This window comes from Canis lupus, chromosome 27 (assembly GCF_003254725.2).
Source record: "Canis lupus dingo isolate Sandy chromosome 27, ASM325472v2, whole genome shotgun sequence".
NCBI lineage: Eukaryota > Metazoa > Chordata > Mammalia > Carnivora > Canidae > Canis > Canis lupus.
This window is the reverse complement of record NC_064269.1, coordinates 44,216,541-44,237,785: the sequence shown is the minus strand read 5'-3', so window position 1 is coordinate 44,237,785 and position 21,245 is coordinate 44,216,541. Positions and strand designations below refer to the sequence as shown.

General features: G+C 43.1%; 1 protein-coding gene across 3 annotated transcripts in view; it reads left to right on the top strand.

Moving 5' to 3' along the window:
• DCP1B (decapping mRNA 1B) overlaps positions 1–15,708 on the top strand; it is a 54,047-nt gene extending 38,339 nt beyond the window's left edge. For 2 of the 3 annotated variants that reach the window (XM_025461665.3, XM_025461668.3), the window contains 5 exons: positions 627–762; positions 8,168–8,296; positions 9,793–10,650; positions 12,935–13,183; positions 15,487–15,708. In XM_025461665.3, coding sequence (XP_025317450.1) covers positions 627–762; positions 8,168–8,296; positions 9,793–10,650; positions 12,935–13,183; positions 15,487–15,567 — 1,453 coding nt within the window. In that variant the 3' untranslated portion in view covers positions 15,568–15,708. Of the gene's footprint in view, positions 1–626; positions 763–8,167; positions 8,297–9,792; positions 10,651–12,934; positions 13,184–15,464 lie in introns of all 3 variants that reach the window. The other variant, XM_025461666.3, reaches the window with a different exon arrangement.
• Positions 15,709–21,245: the final 5,537 nt, after the last annotated feature.

Below are 21,245 nucleotides of genomic sequence, written 5' to 3'. Positions count from 1 at the left end.
TTTTTTTTAATGCCCTGTCTTCTAGAATGGAATCTTCGCTGTTTTAAGTTATCAGAGGACTATAGGATTTGAGTTGCTGAAATCAATTTTGCTTTGACTTCAAGGCACGTTGAAACAAGGAAGGGAGGGGAATCTCGATTTGCCGTGCAGTTTGCTCAGTGTTTGAGAACTCTGAATTGGGTTTCCTCAGCAATTAATGAGTCCTTTTAAGAATGCTCTAAATGAGGAGTTGGCCGACTTTTTCTGGAAAAAAACAAAAAAAAACAAAAAAAAAACATAGTATTTCCAGCTCTGCGAGTCACAACTACTCAACTCTGCAGGCCTTGTGTGAGAGCTGGCCGTAAGTGTAAGTGACGCATAAACCAGTAATTGTGGCTGTTTGTAACTTTCTCTACAAAAACAGGTAGTGGGCCCGATTTGGCCTCTAGGACATAGTTTGCCTACTCCTCCTCTAGGTTCATACATGTACTCAGTATACTCAGGATCTCAACTCTTCTTTCACTTCCTAAGCAGTCTTACTTCCACTATGACTATAACAAGATAAAACAAGTGAGTGGGACTTAGATGGTTTTAAAAGCCACTTAAGTTCGTTTTTCTTGTGTGGATTTTCACCTCTATTTTTCTAGCCTAACTCAATATGAACAGTTGAAAGCCCATCAGGGAACTGGAGCAGGAAACTCCCCAATGATCCTCAATTCAGGAGAGGGCAAGGAAGTAGATATCTTACGAATGCTCACCAAGGCCAAAGATGAATACACCAAGGTGAGTTTTTGTCTTCCCTTGTGAAACATACTTAAATCCTATGGTGGTAATATGCTTGTTGAGAAAGGCTTATTCCTTCCACCAAATAAAATTGAATGAAAAATTAAATCTCTATTTGCTTTTAGCAGGCTAAAGAAGACCATTTGTTTTAAGTGGATGAAAAGGTAGCCTAAGAAATCAGCAGCCTTCCTATATGCAAATAGTATCCAGTCAGAAATTTTCCTAGAAGACGCCATTTACAGTAGCAACTATTAATATAACATTCTTTGGAATAAAATGAACAAGAAATGAGCAAAACCTCTATGAAGAAAACGTTTAAACACTCCTGATAGGCATAAAAATAGACTTGAACAAATGGAAAAGTATGTGTGTCCTGATTTTCCTTCCCTTCCCCAGTGTTCATCTGTTCTCTTAAATTTCACATATGAGTGGAAATCATAAGGTATTTGTCTTTCTCTGACTTAATTCACTTAGCATGATACACTCTAGTCATCCACTTTGTAAGTTTTCTTAAACTTACGAATTTACAGAAAATAAAAGGGAAGAGAGGAGACAGGCAGGCAGAAAACAAATGGCACCAAGGAAGCAATCAGAAAACTCCTGAATGAAGTGGGACATGCTAAAGGACAACTGGCCAAGTTTCTCCAGGATGCCTTTGGTTTGATGGTTGACTTACCCTTGATTGGTAGACTGTGAGCTCCTTGGGCACAGAGAACACCCTGTATTCATCTTCATAAGCCTAGTTGTCTTCTATGTTCCTGGCACATATGTGCTGAATAAATGGTTGTTGATTGACTCAATGTATATGAATACGAATTAATCATAGTTTCATTGTCCTTCGATCAGAGGGCTGGGACAGAGACACTTTAATCTCATATGCGGTCAGTAACAATGATTTCTGTATTTTCCATTTTGCTTAATTCTTCAGCAGCTGTTAAAAAACATTCTAATGACTTAGCAACTATCAATTAATTATATTTTACCTGATTGTACTATGTCAGATTAATCTGAAATTGCGACATTTTGGGGACACCTGGGTGGTTCAGTCAGTTAAGGATATGCCTTCAGCTCTAGTCATGATCCCAGGGTGCTAGGATCAAGATCAAGCCTCACATTGGCTTGATCGTTGAGGAACCTGCTTCTCCCTCTTCCTCTGCTGCTCGCCCTGCTTATGCTGTCTCACACTCTCTCTGTCAAATAAATAAAATCTTTTTTTAAAAATTAAAAATGTAGGGATGCCTGGGTGGCTCAGCAGTTGAGTGCCTGTCTTAGGCTCAGGGCGTGATCCTGGAGTCCCGGGATTGAGTTCCACGTCAGGCTACCTGCATGGAGCCTGCTTCTCCCTCTGCCTCTCTCTCTCTGTGTGTCTCTCATGAATAAATAAATAAAGTCTTTTTTTAAAAAAATAAATAAAATTTAAAAATTTTAAATTTAAAAAATAATGACATTTTTACCCTCCAGGAACTTAGGTTCTGTGAGGCAGCATAACAATGGCCAATAAATAATAAATGCAAATACTGAACAAATTATTTTCTTTCTTCTCCCTCCCTCCTCAGCGCACACACACACACATACACACACACACATATTTTATTATTTTTATTTTATGGTGTTTTGGCATCTTAAAAGTCTTCTGGTTGGGACCAGAATCCTCCTCCCTGGGCTAGCCAAGTTTCTGTTTTTGTTTTTTTTTTATAAGTAGGCTCCATCCCAGCATGGAGCCAAACACAAGGCCTGAAATGACAACCCTGAGATCAAGAGCTGAGTCACCCAGTTGACTGCCCCTGGGCTAGTAGGCTGCCTTTGACTTGCAAACTAACCACCCTGCGATGTCCCTCCTCTATCTGACCCCCGCACCCCAGGAGGCTAGTCCTCTGCCCTAGTCATCTCAGGTCCTGGGACTAGAGACCACCCTAGTGTTTAAAGCCTACTGAAAAAAAAAAAAAAAAAAAAGAAAAAAAAAAAGAAAAAAAAATAAAAAAAAAAAAAAAAAAGCCTACTGAAAATTATCCAACTAGCCAATCCTAAAGTGCAGCAACCCCCATAGAGGCTCTTGCCTTGGCTTTCCCCTTGCTCCTGCTTGGTGTTTCCTGCCCACCCTGAGGCCTCCACAGGTGGCCCTGCAGGGTGAACTGTGCCTCCTGCTTCTAGGACCTCTGAGTATATTTTGGTTTCCTGAGCCTCTCTCCACAGTTTCCTCTTTTTTTTTTTTTTTAAGATTTTATTTATTCATGAGAGACAGAGAGAGAGAGGCAGAGACACAGAGGGAGAAGCAGGCCCCATGCAGGGAGCCCGATGTGGGACCCGATCCTGAGACTCCAGGATCACGCCCTGGGCCAAAGGCAGGTGCTAAACCCCTGAGCCATCCAGGGATGCCCTCCACAGTCTCCTCTTGTCGCTGCACCTGACTGTCTCATAAAAGAACACGGGACACACACACACACACACACACACAGAAACCCTCCTCTGTGGTCTTGGAGACAATTTAGGCCATTACTTTCTATTGTACCTATGACTTGCAGTGTTTCCCCCTCACTTTGTCCTTCAGCAGGTACATATTCTTCAAGGCCCAGTTAAAATTCCACTTTTTACATGGAGTTTTCCTAGATCTCTTCATTCAGATTAATTACTCTTTCAACTGAAATCACCAGCCTGTTACTATTTAGAATTTATTTTGATCTTCCTCATTTATTACAGTTAAGTAACTTCTCCCACCATGAACTTGTTGAGGTCAAAACAATGTTCTGTTCATCATTACATACCCCCCAGATTGGTTGTGGTATAATGTTGACCTGAAGCAGAAATATTTAATCAGTATATAGAGTTGATTTTCTATAAACTCAAGTCCATGTTATATACATAATGTTAATTGCTCCAACCATGTGGTAAACAGAAGTGATCCCTTCTGCCATTAACAGCCAGATGATGAGCACCTGCATGATCCTTTTAGTTCTCTGCTCTAAATTCTTCTTTCCTCATTGCGTAGCATATGAATCTTCAGATTCTTCAAGGATTACATAATGTTGCCCCAGTCTATTCTCCTAACCTCACTACCTTCTCCCTGCACTGCCCCCTACCAATATTTAAAACTCCTGCCAAACAGAGTAACAACATTGCTTCCTGAAAGCACCTTCATGGCCTCCTTCCCATGCTGTCCCCAGTCTTCTACCTGTCAACTTTGTCCATCCTGTTATTTTGATCTGCACAACCAGATAAAAAATGCTTCCCTGTGACCTTCCATTGCATAATGCAAACTTGCTTTATATTTGCTTGTGTTTGTGTCCCCTCTTCAATACACAGACATTTCAGAAAATGTGAGAATCATGAGTAAAATGGCTCTGGGATACTTCAGGAAAGGGGGAACACAGAAAGAGGTAAAAGAGAAGACAAGATTTCCCTCAGAATTCTTATGTGAGGAAGTACCTGTCCCATCACTGGGAGTATTCAGGAAGAAACTGCATGATGGGGGATCCCTGGGTGGCGCAGCGGTTTGGCGCCTGCCTTTGGCCCAGGGGGCGATCCTGGAGACCCGGGATCGAATCCCACATCAGGCTCCCGGTGCATGGAGCCTGCTTCTTCTCCCTCTGCCTATGTCTCTGCCTCTCTCTCTCTCTCTGTGACTATCATAAATAAAAATTAAAAAAAAAAAAAGAAACTGCATGATGATATACTAGGATACAAGGGGAAAAAAGGTCTCACTTCTCTGGGTAGGGATTAAATTCAGTGACTTCTGAGATCTTCCCAACTTCAGAATGCTTCAATTTATGAAAATCCCAAAAAGTAAGAGGAGGAAAACTTTTGATCTAGGGGTATATGATGTTGGTAAAGTAAGCCTAGTGACATCAGATGCAACTGTTTCCATGAATTTAATAAAATAATTTGAGAACCTTATTTTGGCCAATATTTTGTGCTTTTCCCCCCAAAGAAATAGCTTTTTGTGAACCTGCTATAAAGTAGCGTGATGTTAATTTGAACTTCACCTCCTTTTACCTCCTTCCTATTAGACTTCTAGTTGAGACCTAAATGAACAATAAAACCACCAACTCTCAGTAAGAAAAAGAACCAGGGCCAGAAAGGATCTTTTGCCATATAGTTCTGAGTATGTAGAAGTAGACTGTTTTGTATTTTGTGGTTTAAGGCAAGGATTAATAGCTCTCTTTTAATATATCGTGACTTATTTATGAAATTAGAGAAATTGCTAAGTGTCTTCTGATGTTCAATGAGAAAATTCAAAAAAGTAAAAAAGGGAAATAAAAAATATCCATAATCCTATAACCCAAGGATGTCTACTTTTAATGCTTTCAGTGTATTTTCTTCCAGACTTTTCTCTTGGCCTGAGTACATTGTGTGTGTGTGTGTGTGTGTGTGTGTGTGTGAGTAGAGAGAGAGAGAGAGACATAGAAAATGAGATCATGTGACATAGTTTTTAGGGCTTTAAAGAAGTGCCTCAGGATCTCTATGGAGAATCCATTATACACTTTCCAAGTCTTTTTTTTTTTTTTCCAAATGCCTTAAAGTTATTTAGGTCAGGAGATGCATAGAAAAAATAAAAAAAAGGAGATGCATAGAAAATTAAACAGCTGGAAAATGAGCTACAAACTATTGAGGTAGATGATGTTTATTTTTTTTTTTTTTTTTTTTTTTTTTTTTTTTTTTTTTATTTTTTTTTTTTTTTTTTTTTTTTTTTTGATGATGTTTAATTCTGAGCAATTTGTAGCAATTTTTACATGAAAGCAAGGCTTCAGTGATAGTGACACAGAATACAGCTTCTAGCAAATTTTACTTAGAAAGGCTACCTAGGGCTTATGCATAGCAAGAGACAGAGCAGCCTCTTGGCCCAGATATTCAGTGTATAGTGAAGGTAGGAGAAAAATCTGTTTCTCCTTGTTTGAAATTCAAGGTCCCTGAACATAGAGAATGAAAAAGTAGGGGTGCCTGGGTAGCTCAGTCGATTGGGCATCCAACTCTTGATATCGGTTCCGGTCATGATCTCAGGGTTAGGATATCAGGGTTGTGAGACGGAGCCCTGCTTTGGGCTCCACACTCAGCATGGAGTCTACTTGTCCCTCTCCCTCTGTTCCTCCCCCCACTTGCACTCTCTCTCTCATAAATGAATAAATAAAATCTTTTTTTAAAAAAGGGGGGAAAAGTACAGAGGCATTCAGTGAAAGTAATCTGAACATCCACTTTCTTTTACATAGCAAGCAGAAGTTAAAGGCTTTCATGCTAAAATTTTGTAAGTGACTCTATCTTAGGCTGTATTCTTTTGTTGGTTATTGTCTTTGGAAAACCAGGCCAGTTGGTCCATGCAGCCATACCATTAACCACCAGCATGCACCTAAGAATTAGAAATAGCATTCTATGACTCATAAAGGGATTTCACACCCCAATTAATGTAGTGTCAAATATCCAAATTACTGATAGAATTCTTGGAAGAAAATTATAAGTCCTTTGTACAATTAACTGTACAAACCCAAGTGAACATGGTGGTGATTGACCCCATACTCCTACATCCTTGAATTAGAAAATACAACCCAGTGACTGTAAAACATTGGAAGCCTTAGGTTCCTGAGGTTCGAGATTATGTTTATAGCTCATTCCATTTCAGGGACAGTGTGAAATATTTTCTTACGTGAGGCCTTGACAGTTGAAACTAGCAATGCTATAGAGATTATAGAATAGAAGATAGTGGTTTTATATTCAGTTTTATTTGGTGTTTTTACAAGGTAGATAGTGCCATCACTGCTGTTCTTTGTGTTGTGAATCCTACTGTGTTAGCAGTTGTATGGTTGGTGAGATTAATGTGTGATAATGATTCAGTGTATGAAAAGATGAGTCTTGTCTCTTGTCTTTCTCTGTGAAGTTTTAATTTGTAGGGAGTGGCTCAGAACACTCAGATTTGAATTACTCTGTTTATGTTAAAAGTCAATTATTAAATAAAGATGATGTTAGTAATTTTTAAATCAGTGCTTTGAGTCAGTTTTACTTTTGGGTTTGTAGACCAAAAAGGATCAGTTGCTTTGATGATACAACTCTCCAATTTTAAGTCAACTGCTAATGGATGAATAAAACCATAATGTAATCCAGACATGGCATTTAAAGAATTTGTTTTTATCGCTGTTTATCAAGTATTAGACTTGGTATTTTTAAACTATTGCTGCTTAAGCATATCTTTAGCCTTTCAAATATCCAAGTATCTCAGAGCCTCTAGGTCTTGCAGGCTGCTGCTGTTGGTAATATTTTAGGGCACTGCAATTGTGCAATACTAAGAAAAATTAAATTGGAATTTGATTTATACTCAAATATAGCTCATATCAGAGGAGATTAAGTAATTTTCCTTTTGCATGAAAATCTACCAAAAAATAGCTACCAATTAGATGAAATAAAGACTGAGAAGTTACATTCTTTTATAAAGATTAAAGCATGAAACCATATAATGATTGTCCTTCTCCGATTGACTTACTAAAAAAAAAAAAAAAAAGGACGTTTGCCATGCAATACCACTTTCAATCAAGCATCTGTGAAATGTAGATCGAGGAAGGGAATTCTCAGCCTTGAACGATTCTGGGCCCTGCTCCCTTGGCTTTCACACTGACCTGGGTCCAAATGGCTGGGAAAACCCTCAGCAGGAGGGCCCTATTTCCCTCCCTCTGAACACTCGTTGCCTGTCTGCTTCCCTTAAAAAGAAAGAAACAGGGACGCCTGGTGGCTCAGTGTTGGGCGTCTGCCTTCCTGGGGTCCTGGGGCCCTGACTCCCGCATCAGGCTCCCTGCTGGAAGCCTGCTTCTCCCTTTGCCTCTGTCACTGCCTGTCTCCATGTGTCTCTCATGAATAAATAAAACCTTTGAAAAATGCACAAAGGAATAATTAATTAAAATGAATGAATGAATATATACATAAGCAAGCAAACAAACAAATAAAATCGATCAAGGGGTGCCTGGCTGCTGGCTGGCTCTGTTGGGAGTGTGGGACTCTTGATCTCAAGGTTGCTAGGTCGAACCCTACCTTGAGTGTAGAGATTGTATAAACATAAAATCTTTAAAAAAATTTTTTTTCAATCAGTCACTAAAAGCAACCTGTCAAACCCGGGGAATATAAAAAATAGTGGAAGGGATTATAGGGAAAAGAGAGAAAATGAGTGGAAAAAATCAGAGTGTGACAAACCATGAGAGACTCCTAACTCTGGGAAACGAACAAGGGAGTGAGTGGAAGGGGAGGTAGGCAGGGGGACGGGGTGACTGGGTGATGGGCACTGAAGGGGGCACTTGATGGGATGAGTACTGGGTGTTATACTATATGTTAGCAAATCGAACTCCAGTAAAAATATATACATATAAAAAAATTTTTAAATAAAATGATTAAAGCTTCTTTAACACCAACAATGAGGTTCTTTTTTCGATTTCAGTGTAAAACCTGTTCTGAGCCAAAACAGATAACCAGTTCATCTGCCATCTATGACAACCCCAATCTCATCAAACCAATTCCAGTGAAGCCCAGCGAAAACCAGCAACAGCGGGTACCTCGGCCCAACCAGGTATGAAATCCTCTGCTTTCCATCTGTAATGCCTCTATAGGACTGTTAAAGAACTTCTACCCAGAGTATAGTCACAGGGGAGCCTGGTACTGTTCAAGGATGCTTCAGGATAAATCCAAGAAGGAGAGATTTCAAATTTGAGATTGTTTTCATTTTAATAATATATTCTTTCTAGAAGAGTGTTGAACTTTTTAATTTTGGCATTTACCATATTCTGCATTCGTCTCTTGGGGATTTGAACTCCTTAGAGGATAATGTATTTTTTAAAAACAGTAAACTCATAACGTTGTCAGAACTGACAGGAATATTACCTGCCAGGCAGGCATTCCTCTGAGGTCAGTGGTTGGTTTCCCAAGGCCACTGAGAAAAGGACAGCCAAGGCAACAACATTCAGTTAAACATCTCAGAGCACTTCCTCTGCCCCAGGTACAGTGCTAGGCACTGTGTGTGTAGAATGGCATTCCTTTTCTTATGAGTGCTATGAAATTCCCCTGGAGATCTGCTGATTTGTCACTGTATTCACATCTAAATATATAAAACTGATAGCATTTGGGGGATAAGTGTAGGTATTTTCCAGAATAGGGCAGCACAAAATCACTACTCTGCAAGTCCCATTATTGATTGTAAATGTAACGAAGCTATTTCCACTACCTCTGGTTATACCTCATTAAAGGTTCAGGTTTTTTTAAGGAATTCATTTAAATCAATTTTGAATGAGCATAAAGCCAAAAGAGCTAAAGACTGGCTAATGAAAGTCTTGTATTGAATTTTTGAAAAAATAAATCTTTTCTAATTATCTTTTAGCTTGCTTTTATTGTTTGGTATCTGTGGAAATTTTTTATTTTAATGAAGAAATTGGAATATGTTGACATTAGAATAAAGCTCATGTTTTCTTAGTCCAACAACACAGAAAACAGAAGGAGCAGGAGGGGATACAGGGCAGGAACGAGGTAGCTTTATGACTGACGAGGCCAGGGCAGATTGTATGTATGCATATGATGATTTTTTTAAAGCAACTGGTGTATAGTTGAAAGGATCAAGTTAGGTTAAATGACTTATCCTAAGTTTCTCTAATTCTACCAAAAGCTACTGACCTCCTTGTGTTCCTGAGTGTTCTCAGCATCTTCTTATACTCTCAGGGTTAGGTGGACTTCCTGTTGAAGAGATTATTTCCCTTTTAGTAACTATAACTTTGTACCATAGTGGCTCCCAGTCTGTGAACCCCAGGCCCATTGAGAGCTGTTCTGTCAATCAGCAGATGCTAAAACATAACCACTGTCTTGGGTGTGGGAGCGTCTAAGAATGTTGTGAAATTTTTTTACCTGAAAAGGAGGTCTTAAGTTTGTAAAATTGATTAGAATTAAGAGTTTTTTCATCCTCTCTAATTGATCCAATGAAAATAGAAGAAATCATCAGTTAGGCTAGCTATGTTTCATAGCCTGCCATACAACCAAATTAATGTAGACTCATTTTTCAGACGTTTTTGTTTTTTCCAGACTTTAGACTCCGAATGCCAACACTTGTCCTTGACGGCTCTCTTTGGAAAACAGGACAAATCTCCATGTCAGGAAGCTGTGGGCTCCCCACAGACAATCCACCAGCAGCAGCAGCAGCCACTTCCGATGAGGCAGGGGGTTGTACGCTCCCTCTCCTATGAGGAACCCAGAAGACACTCACCCCCCAGTGAGAAGCAGCTCTGTCCAGCCATTCAGAAACTCATGGTCAGGAGTGCAGACCTCCACCCACTGTCAGAGCTGCCTGAAAACCGGCCCTGCAGAAATGGCAGTACCCATTCTGCTGGGGAGGTTTTCCTGGGACCTGTCCAGCCAGGGTCTCCCCATAGCGTTGGGACTTCTCAACATGTCCAAAGTACTTCCAGAACTCAGAGCCTGTTGGAGAAGCTTCAGAGTGCCCCCAGGCCAGCGAATAAGTATGACCCTAGCACACCAGCACCTGCCAGCTCAGCTGCCCCAAGCCTCAGCACCACTGTCCCCACTGCTGCACCTGGCGCTCCAGTAAAGGGGCTGGCGGCTCAGGCACAAGTGGGGTATTTCAATGGCTCCCTTACACCTCAGACACTCGGACATCAGACTTATGGAAAAGAGCAGCCCACACATCCAAGACCAACGCTCCCCCTGTCCGGTAATCAGACTAGCAGTTCTGGAGTGATCTCCCCTCAAGAGTTACTGAAAAAGCTTCAGATTGTACAGCAGGAGCAGCAGCTGCACGCGTCTAACCGACCAGCCTTGGCCGCAAAGTTTCCTGTGGTAACTCAGAGCTCTAGAACAGGGAAAGCCCTGGAGTCCTGGATGGACAAGACACCCAGCACAGAGAAGCAGACTCCTCTTTTTCAGGTAAATACCTGTGGGGTTGGGGGGGATGGTATTGCTACAATATTTAGTAAGTACTTGGTGAAACTTAGAATCCACTTCAGTGCTCTAGGGACATTTCTGTGTAGAACAGGGTGCCAGAAACCATATCTGTGCATCTTATTATCACCATAACTTTCTGCCTGGAGAGAGAATCCTTTCTTTGTTTAGCCATCTGGGGGCTTCCCTCCTTTTGAGATACTTTATTTGTAGAGTTAAGTCTTCACAGTGTTATAAGGTCTGAGAGAAGCTCATGGACACAGAAAACAACACAGACATGCGAAAGAACCCCGAATCTTTGACCATAAATGTTCACTGTCCACTTTGAAATCATTTGAGATACCAGACACCTGGTCTCTTCTTATTTTAAAATCATGACTGTTTATTTATTTATTCAGTAAATATTTTGGAGCACTTACTACATGCCAGGCATTGTGCTTCCTGTGGGTACACACCTGCGGGCCTGTCACGAGCAATGAGGCTTGCATACCTACCACCTTGACAGGGCCCGTAGTCCTGGAGGTACTTGAAGTCAACAGAAAAAAACGTATTAGCTCCTCAGAGGTACAAGCTGTTTTTATTTCTATCACCAGTGTAACTTAATGAAGATGGAGAGAGGGGTAAGTATGCCATCGAACTCCCCACGCCCGCCCCACCACACATGTGGAGGGCCAGTCGGGGAAATACTGTGACAGTTAGAAACACTCTGTCCTTCAAGGCAGGTGACCCTCTGTATCAGTAACTTGGAACAGCAATAAAACCACAGCTACTTCCTTGCCTGTGAGTAACATCTGAAGATCTGACTGATTTTTTCCCCCATTTGGATTGGTACAAATTCATTGAAAAGGCATTGGGTTTAAAAATTAGGACATTCTCTTTGCTTATTACAGATGTCATCATTGGTCCTTTTGTCATGTTTTGGCAAGTAGCTTACAACAGTTCCTCAACAATCCTTCACTTTTTTGAAAACAAAGATGATGAGCATGTAGCATAAGTCTTTGTATATGTGAGAGCCTGAGTGAAAGTGTTCTTATTCATTATTTATTACAGTCTCAAAGAAAGGTTGTTACCCACCCTCATGCTCACTTCAGTGTGTATCGTCCCCTCTCTCTTATACCTCCTTTTTTCTCTTGGTGGGATGGGACACGAGGGAAACTAGGACACTAGATGGGACACTGCAAAAGCTGGAGTTAGTAGTTTGACATCAGCTGCTGCAGACACAGTCCCATTTCTCTTCAGCACCCACAGGTGTGGAGAGCCGATCACAACAGTGCGTGTCTGTCAGGCACACAGTGCTGGGACCCCCGCTGTGGTGGCATCCATTCTAGCTCTGCTCAAAATGGCAGCTAGGGGTAGTTAAAGGAAACAAGCACCCTGCCTTCCTCTAAGCTTCCTTCTGCCCACAAAGATACTGAGGGAGTGATTATAAAATCACAGCAGCTTCTAGACTCCTGGCCTCTATGACCCCCTTCTCGTGAATTATTTTGGGGCATTCGAAGGCCGATAAGTAACATTCTTCTTTCTCTCCTGCATTAGAAACAAATGAGAGCTAGCCGTGGGAGTCAGACCGGGATCAGAATGTCACTTGCATAACTGGGAAAGCTATTGGAAAACTTAATTATAGGTCTTTAGCCACGTGAGGTAGACGTACTCGGAGTGACAGCAAGTCAGTGGCAGTGCCCAAGCACGACCCGTCCTCCTTGCCCCTGAAACTTGAGCTGGAGAAGCCAGTCATGTGTACTGTCTCCAAGCAGGCCGATCCTTTCAGGAAGGGACTGAGGAGGGGTGCACCCAATAAGCATGCCTCCCTCCCAGGCAAAGAGAGGCTGGGAACGGTCCTCCACGTGGAGAAATCAGGAGCAGAGATGTTGTGGGTGCCCCCAGCCAGTGCGACAACTCACGTTGGTGGCTGGAGCTTGAGGTCAGAGTAGTGGACAACTGGGGAAGAGGCCAGCAGTCCTACATGCACACTGCCGAGCGATAGTAGTAAACCAGAAAGAGAGTCACTCAGGGTGAGCTTCATATGCCATGGGAGCCATAGTCACGATGGCGAGACCACTTGAGCTGCTTGGGAAGATTGACAAAAGAGAATCCATGGAAAGCTGAGCAGGAATCGGGCTCCCACAGGCTTTCCCACCCAGTGCAATGGGAACAATTCATACTGAAACCCATTTACATCCACTCTTGCAAGTGAGGGGCCTCTCTGTCCCTTTGCCTTTCTTTTCAATGAGCCACTATTTAACTGCTGCCCTCTATTTGCCATGAGCAGGCCACTTCGCCCCCGCATGTTCCTGCTACACTGGCTCCTTCTCTGCTTATGTCCCCCATGGTGTTCACACAACCCACCTGTGCCCCGCTGAAAGAGAGGGATGCTGGCCTCTTGCCCCTGGGAAGCCAAGAACCAGCTGCCACTTCCAGCAGCCTCCTCCTGCCTCTGCCAACCCAGGAGCCCCCCGTGATCACCAGCAGCCCACTTACCAGGCTACAACTTCAGGAAGCACTGCTATACCTCATCCAGGTAGGAGAGCCGCATTGCCTCTTCTTTCCTTTCCTCACACTGCCACTCTGAGAGAGTCAGTGAGCTGATGCCTACTTAGTCCTCCCCAAGAATGAAGAGACCATGTAACAATTGCACCTAACCCCAGCGGCTGCTGTGCTGTTAACTAGATGAGATTGGGTATCTCACGACATCGAAGATTTTCTAATACAGAGGATTAACTGAGTCCTCCAAGCTGTTACCTACCAGTAAAGAAAGAGGCGCATGCTGTGTAGTTAAGCAGCCCCTGGAAGGATCGTGGGTGCTGCACAGCGTCCAGACAGCTCACCACTGGGCAGTAGAGGTGAGAGCCATCTGGGACAAGTGGTGGCATTTAGGGGAAGCTCATGTGCACTGCTGAAGAAGGGAACTGTAGGGAGGTAAGTCGTGGCTGTACGACTAAGGGCATATTTTACAGATAACTCTGAAACCTGCTAATTAGGACAAGACTTTGTCATCCATGAGTGTCTCACTTAGCTCTGTGAGGAGATACAATGTGGCAGCTGACACTGGTTGAGAGCTTTGTGCCACACACTGTCTTAAAATGTGTTACATACATTAATGCATTTACTCATTATACAACAACCCTATTATTTTTTCTGTTGGAGAGACAAGGAAACAGGCTACCTCAGGCCTGAGGTGAGAGCTAGTAAGTACACAGTGGAGCTAGGATTCAGCCCCGGTCTGGCACAATGCTCCTGCCCACCACACTGGGCTGGACTACCACAGTAACAGGAATGGAAGGGGCAGGTCCCGTGGCACCACTTGGACATCCACTTAGCAAAGCACACCCGAAAAATAGATGTGAGGCCTTGGAAAGTGGGACACTTTTATCCAGACAGACTTCAGACACCTCAGTTAACATAGCTACGTGTCTTTTTTGTATCACCTTTAAGAAAATTTTTGTGGCACTTGGCTCAAGCTTTAGCAGACTTTCAGAGAACTGGCTAGCACTTTGCAGTTGTCTTATTCTAGTTGAAAAGACAGTGGTCTCTTATTATTAAAAACATGTTTTAAAGGCCACGTATTGTAGCAAGAAGGGAAGGAGCGGGGGCTAGAACCCAGCATCTGAGAGTGAAAGCAGATGAGCAGTCCACTAAAACTAAACCACAAAGGAGTGGGCCATACTAATTCATGAACAAATACCAGGGTAAAAACATTTCTCGCCTTTTCAACCCATTCAAGATAAGTTTGTGACGACTTAGGACATCTATAAGCTTTTTTTATGAGCAATAAAGAAAAAAAACTTAAATTTAAAGTGAAAGTTTCTCATTGTTTTTCTGGTTCATTCCATTTAAAAAAACATGATTCCAAAGATCTCTGTATAAGAGCCAAGACTCAAATTCTAGAGCAGGCCCTGTCTGTTGCTAGGTAGAAATTTACATTTATGTTCCCTCCACTCTGCACACTTTACTGTTCCCATGTTGAAGACACCACCTTCCTGATGAATGCTTGAAAGTCACTCATGCACTCTGTGTTTAGCCCTCACCTGTTGGTAGGACACAGTCTCACACAGAGACTTTGTGGCTACTTTGTAGGAAAAACAGGGGTAGCATCGCTGTCTTTCATTGCATGAGAATAATGCTAGCTTTGTGCGTGGGGTGCCAAGAGGGAATGAAGGAGGAATGTGAAATGTGGGTGAATTGCTAAAGCTTTAAAGGATTTGAGTGGGAGGAGAAGTCTCTAGAATTAAAAACCAAGAGCACCACTGTTTAGACCCATGATTCTCCCTCAGCCCCCAGCCAGGCAGAGGAGCCCAGAGAGACTACCAGTCAGTCTCACTGCTGCCCACTTGCCCAGACAAAAACTTCCTATAACTACTGGGAGAATTAGGCTCGTTTTGGTGATATAAATGAAGCATATTGCAGGTAAATCTTAACTAATGCTGAAAGCAAAGCGTACACATTGTGGGAGATTTTGGAGGACACCTGAGAAGCCCTGGCAGCCTCCTAAGCAAACTTGGAGAACCCCTAATCTGGATCATTGCCTCGCAGGGCAGCCTTCTGTTAGGACCCGAGTCTTTTCATTCCATACTGCCATGTGGCTGGGCTGCCCATGGGGACTGTATGTACCGAGCACCTGTCGTGGTGACTGTTGGAGGCCAGCGGCTGACTTGGCCAGGCCTTGACCTTCATGTGTGCAGTGAAGGACTGCCCGCCATTGGAGCAGACAGGTAGAGATGCACATCTTAGTGTCAGCACACCAGCTCAGCTCCAACACAGAGGAAGTCTTGGTTCCCGCCAGCCAAATCACATTCCCTCAGGTCTCTTGGTTTTGTTTTCCAGAACGATGACAACTTCTTAAACATCATCTATGAAGCTTATCTCTTCAGCATGACACAAGCAGCCATGAAAAAGACCATGTGAAAGCCAAACATTTTAAGACTGATTTTCAAAGTCCTGTGGCTCAAGGTTCTTTCGTGTCCATGGTGTTACCCTAAATGTTTCTGCCCTTTAAAAAAAAAAAAAAAGTATATATAACATGAAGTAAAATGTTTCAGAATTTTCTTTAGTCGAGATTTTTTTTGTGATCACATCAATCAGTACACTTGGTACCAAGAATCCAGTGGATAGAAAAAGTTTTTTGCTCATATAACACAGCAAATTCCAAGCTTCAGTTATTTTTTTCCTTACATGTAGGGGGCCACTTCTGCAGGAATTAGCCTCTCAGTAGGAAGGGCTGTTCTGGAAACTTGGCTTCTTTTTTATTAATAGTTCTGGTGGTTTCCCCGTTTGCCAGCTCCCTTGCCACAGTGCACGCCGGCCACCAGGTGGCAGTGTCACCCCACAGACTCACCTCCAAGCCCTGCCCCAGCCCTTGGAACTGAAGGTTTTCTTCTACCAGACAAAGTAAACCTTTCATTTGTAAAAATTCGGTTGGCACGTGTCCCCCCCCCCCCCCCCCCCCCCCCCCCCCCCCGGCCTTTGAAGGGAAATTATCTTAAAGGTATTTATAGCTAGTTTCTAGAGGATAGTTGTTCTAGGAGACCACAAGTGGCCCAGATTTCCAGTAACACTTCACTTATCCTGCTCATGTTATTTCTTTTGGATGAATATGCCTGCCCGTGTTTCCAAATGAACATTTTGTCATTTTTACCAAAACATACTGAGGGGAAGGTCACAGAAGATTTTTAAAGGCTTTTCTTAGCCTCTAAAGAGAGGTAGTAGGTTGTTTAGGGGTATGATGGATAAGGACTCTTCAAGCTACATAGCAGATTGATTTTTATGTTCACAGAGATGAGGAGCTTAATCTTGGAGGGAGTCAGAAGAGCCCTTGCCAAGTTGTTAAGGCCCAAAAGTGTCCATATGGGAATTACTCCCTGCTGAGTATTAGTAATAAATAAAGCGTTGCATTTCTGTAGCTCTTTTTATTCTTAGATCATAAAAGAATCTCTCGATTACTGCATGGAAGACAGGTTTTATTCTAATTTTATAGGTCATACAGAAGGCATGGGAAAAGTAGATTTCCTCACAGCTCTGACTTGGGCTTTAAGCTTTGGCCCAGCAGGCAGGCACACCGCCAGTGGTATTCCTCAGGATACCACCTCCCACACCTCCTGCAGGAGTGTATCTTTTCTTCTAAGGAGACAGGGTGGGCATAAAGGAATGGACTCTTACTAACCTCTCACGATGTGCCTTCACACTAGGAAGGGGTCTGTTGTTACCTTCTTATGTTTAGGAAGGGACGATTAATTTCTATTTTTTTTTACATCTCTTACATCATCTAACACAGCTGTAAACCCATGTGACGCTCTAACAAAATACTTGAAATTAATCATTGCACATGCAACCTCTCCATATTCTTATAGAGAGAGACACACATGGATCTATTATCCCAAAATCAGTGATTGTGCTCACTTCTGTAACACACATACTAAAATTAGAACAAAATATACAATACACTTAGACTGCTTGCCAACCTTTTCTTTAAAAAAAATTTCTTTGATCATAATTATATTTTGAGAGTTGCTTCTCTAGGGAGAAACAAATTCCATTTTAAATGTTTCTAATCTACCTAGAGGTAGAAAATGGCTAATTTCTGAATTTTTTTTTTAACCTTAGCATTGAACAAATAGAATAGAGATCTCCATTGCAGCACCTCATGTGAAAAGATGCACCATGCTATGTGACAGAAGAGTGTGAGCCCAGCATGGCCAGGCCCTCACTGCAGGCTTCATTTGGGCCTTTTTAGGTCAACACCGCAGTGATCTGTTTTGAAAAGTAATAAATTCTCCATCCTTTACTGGAATGAATCGCTTTAAAAGTGACAGGCCCAATTCATTTAGACCAAAGACTAAGTCACCCTTTCAAAGGACACTTGGTGACAGAGTGCTTATTTCTTCTACGTGGCAAGCAGAGGAGAGCTTCTTTGTACAAAGAGCTTTCTCTAGAGTGTCCAAGAAATAGGCAAGAAGAGTTATCTAAGGCACTCTAAGTTAGATTTCATCTATAAATTAACTTTCCTTTTTCCCACTCTACACCCCAAATTCTGAGACCATCACGAATGCCACTCCTGGGTGCCACTGGCTCCCGGACAGCAGTTTTAAGCTAACTGAGATAATTGTCCTAAAGGCAGCGTCATCCAATGCAGTGGATTTCAACCTTGTAGAAGTTACGGAAGTCAGTTCTGCCTGCTGTGGGGGACAGAACACATAGCCCTTGTCAGACAGACTTGCCTTCAGTTCCTGCACATGTGAGCTTCCCTGAGATGCAATGTTTTTGTGTGTAAAATGAAAGTAATACCCATGTCACAGGGCCCTTAGATGGGAGCAGTTTATGGAAAGCAGTTCTCTGTGCCATGCACTCTAGAAGTACGGGTTCCTTCCTGCCCCCTCTGTTATTTGCCGTGTCCCAGTACCTGGATCAGGATGAGGCCTGCAGCTGCTGGAATGAAGCTCACCTGCCATCATTTGTCAACTGCTGTAACCTCAGTATTAAGTCTTACATCGACGCTTATGTATCTGTGGTCACCTAACTCTCTTCTCCCCTTCATCTTTATCTCTATCAATAAAATGAAAGCAGTAACGCTTTGCCCCTTCCTTCTGAAGGAAATGTCATGAGGTCTCTAAGACAAAGATGTCAGTGTGATCCAAGATGATATTGTTTCTGCCCCTGTGTTTATGAGTAGAGCACCGTTTTAATTGGGTAAAGCACTGTTTTAATTGTAAAGCCAGAGAAGACAGTGCTGTTAATAGAATTGAACTTCTATTGTAGTCCTTGAACTTCTGAAAAGACACACATTGCTCAGTCTCCCCATTTAGAAGGCCAGGCATGGAGGTAATTGCAGAGCAAGAGAAACATCTGTCAGTATCTTTAAGAATTTCCTAGTCTCTGTACCCCATCCAGCTGATACCCACAACTGGCTCCTTCCAACCTTTTCAAAAGGTGGACCCAAAGCAAGAAATTCTCAGGCCAAAGGCTCTCCCATGAAGGCACACACGGTTTGCATCTGGTAAGTTCATCCTTCCCTGAAACACTGTTAGCTCAGACACATTTCTCATGTCCTGACAGACAGGACTCTACTTGTTTCCTTTTGAATGAGAAGTGTGCAAATCAGGGAAGATCCCTGTCCTCCTTAAAGACACCCTAACTATTGGATAACATTAGTCCTCTTCAATTCTCTCGGTTGTTGAAGAGAAAACCAACAGTTGACACATGTTAGGGCCTACGCCCCTGGGGTGTAATACCAAAAAGGGGAGGTGTCACATCAACGACCTCTAAATGCCAGGCTTCACTTGGGTTCAACCATATGTCAGTACAAATGCAGGGAGGGAGAGGAACTCAGAATTGAGCTGTGAAGACAGTTCTTTGTTCTACTGGGCAGGGCTGGGCTGTGGTGTGGAGGTGGAGGGTGCTGCATAAGGAATGATGTCTCCAGACTCTAGACAAACTGGCAGCTCATTCCTCCTAGCTCCTGCTCTATCCAGCTCCTGCTTTATCCAGCTCCTGCTCTATTCAGACATGTGCCTCCTTCTCCCTTTTCAAAGCAATCAGCTTGCTTCCTAGGCTTTGGAACATTGAGCCATCTTTAAGGCTAAATTTATCATTTGCAGCCAGCAGGTTGTAGCAACACTTCAACATGTACAGTTGCTTGCCTGCACAGATTGGTGGGTCTCCCCAGCATTTTGCTGAATACTTGATTTCAGGTTTCAAATGCTTGGCATCCCCCTCCCTCTTATAATTAGGATAGTGAGAGAGGCAGTTACAAATACTTGGTATATTTAACTCAACCTTGAGTAGCTAGATAGATATTCACCAAATTGAGTTATGAGTAATGCCTCCCAACAACTTAGAGCCTTGAGACAAGTACACAAATAAAAACTGCATGTGCAGACTGTGGCCTTAAAACATCAAGGGGTGGGGGTGGTGGAAAGCAGAGCGCTGTTGGTAATGTTCTCCAAGGGCTGAGCAGTGCAGACAGGCACTGTGGCTCTGAGCCAGCTAGCACAGCCCAAACCATGCAGCCGGGTGAGGACGCATCAACTAAGGGTACATCAGGAAGGAAGTGAAGAGTGTTCTAAATAGGCAAGAGAAAGGGTGGCAAGCCAAAATCTGAGGACTTCCCTACAAGTCAAGGACCAAGGTGGAAGGCACTAACTACCTGGGTGAGAGTTAAGGTAGAACATCCTGCCAACGTTGGCAGGAGCTGAAACAGACGCTCAAGATGGCTGGGAGGTGTTGCCAGCTTAACGATGCTAAGCAACAATCAGGCCACTGATCTAGAAGACTGCGTATTGTCAGTGGCCCCATGGTGGAAGCTGCAGGTCCCATCCAGCTGTGTCCACATATGATGCTGTGGAAGATAGACCCAGTGACAGAAGCTCTGGCTCCTCCAACAGATTTGTTCTCACTTCCTGCCACCAGGCTGATAGGTAATGCCGACTGTGTCTTTTTGCAGCACAGCTAGAGCCTACACACTCGACTTCAGGCCTGGAAAGACCAACAGGGGGATGCCTGGGTGGCTCAGCAGTTGGGCGCCTGCCTTCCGCTCAGGGCGTGATCTGGAGACCTGGGATTGAGTCCCGCATCGGGCTCCCTGCATGGAGTCTTCTCCCTCTGCCTGTGTCTCTGCCTCTCTCTCTCTCTTTCTCTCTGTGTCTCACATGAATAAATAAATAAAATCTTAAAAAGAAAGAAATACTGAGCAACTTAGGGGTACCTGTAGTTAGGCAAAAGGTTTGTCTCAAATCCATAAAGCATGGAGCCTGCTTCTCCCTCTGCTGTGTGTCTCTCTCTCTCTCTCTCTCTCTCCTCTGTGTGTGTGTGTGTGTGTGTGTGTGTGTCTCATGAATAAGTGAATAAAGTCTTTAAAAAAAAAAAAAAAGACCAACAGGGCAATCCCAACATGTAGGCTGCCATGGGCATCTTCTCCCGCATGGCAAAGTGCAAAGAACATAGAGTCCAACAGTTCTGGATTCTAATCCTACCATCTCCTGTCTCTTTCCTCAACCAAGAGAGTAACAAGGAAGAAAATTAATTTCCTATGTGTTTATCATGGGAACATAGAGGTTGTCATTTTGAGTCAGAGCCATCCATGCTCCAGTGTCATTTTCTGTTGGACAGCAGCCCCAAGGAACGTGCCAGAAGAGGAGCTTGCTCTTCACTCCCATCAGCCTCAAAGGTTAGGTGTATCCCAGCTTGTCTTTGTTGCCATTTATGGCTCCATCGTAGATCTGCCCAGAATTCTTTTTGATGCTTTCATATTTCCTTCCCATTGCACTTCCCCAGGGTTATGAGTTCCTTTTTATTCCGGGCTGTGTGCATAGTAGCTACCTAGTGTGCCCAGAGGCTGAGAAACTGTGGCTTGACTGAAAATCCATAAATATCAGACCCTGATAGGCTGAGGGGGGCTCTGTTCTGTGGTGAGTTGCCCAGCCTACATGTGAATGTCCATAACCTGTCAGGTGTCTGTTGTCCCCAGGCCAAATACAGTAACGTCAGCTCAAAAGACATCCTGATTTTGGAGTCCTGAAGAATGTTCATCCACCCCAGTGCTTTCCCTTCCCTGGGAGATGTCAGAGAAATGTGCCTCATCAGGTTCATAT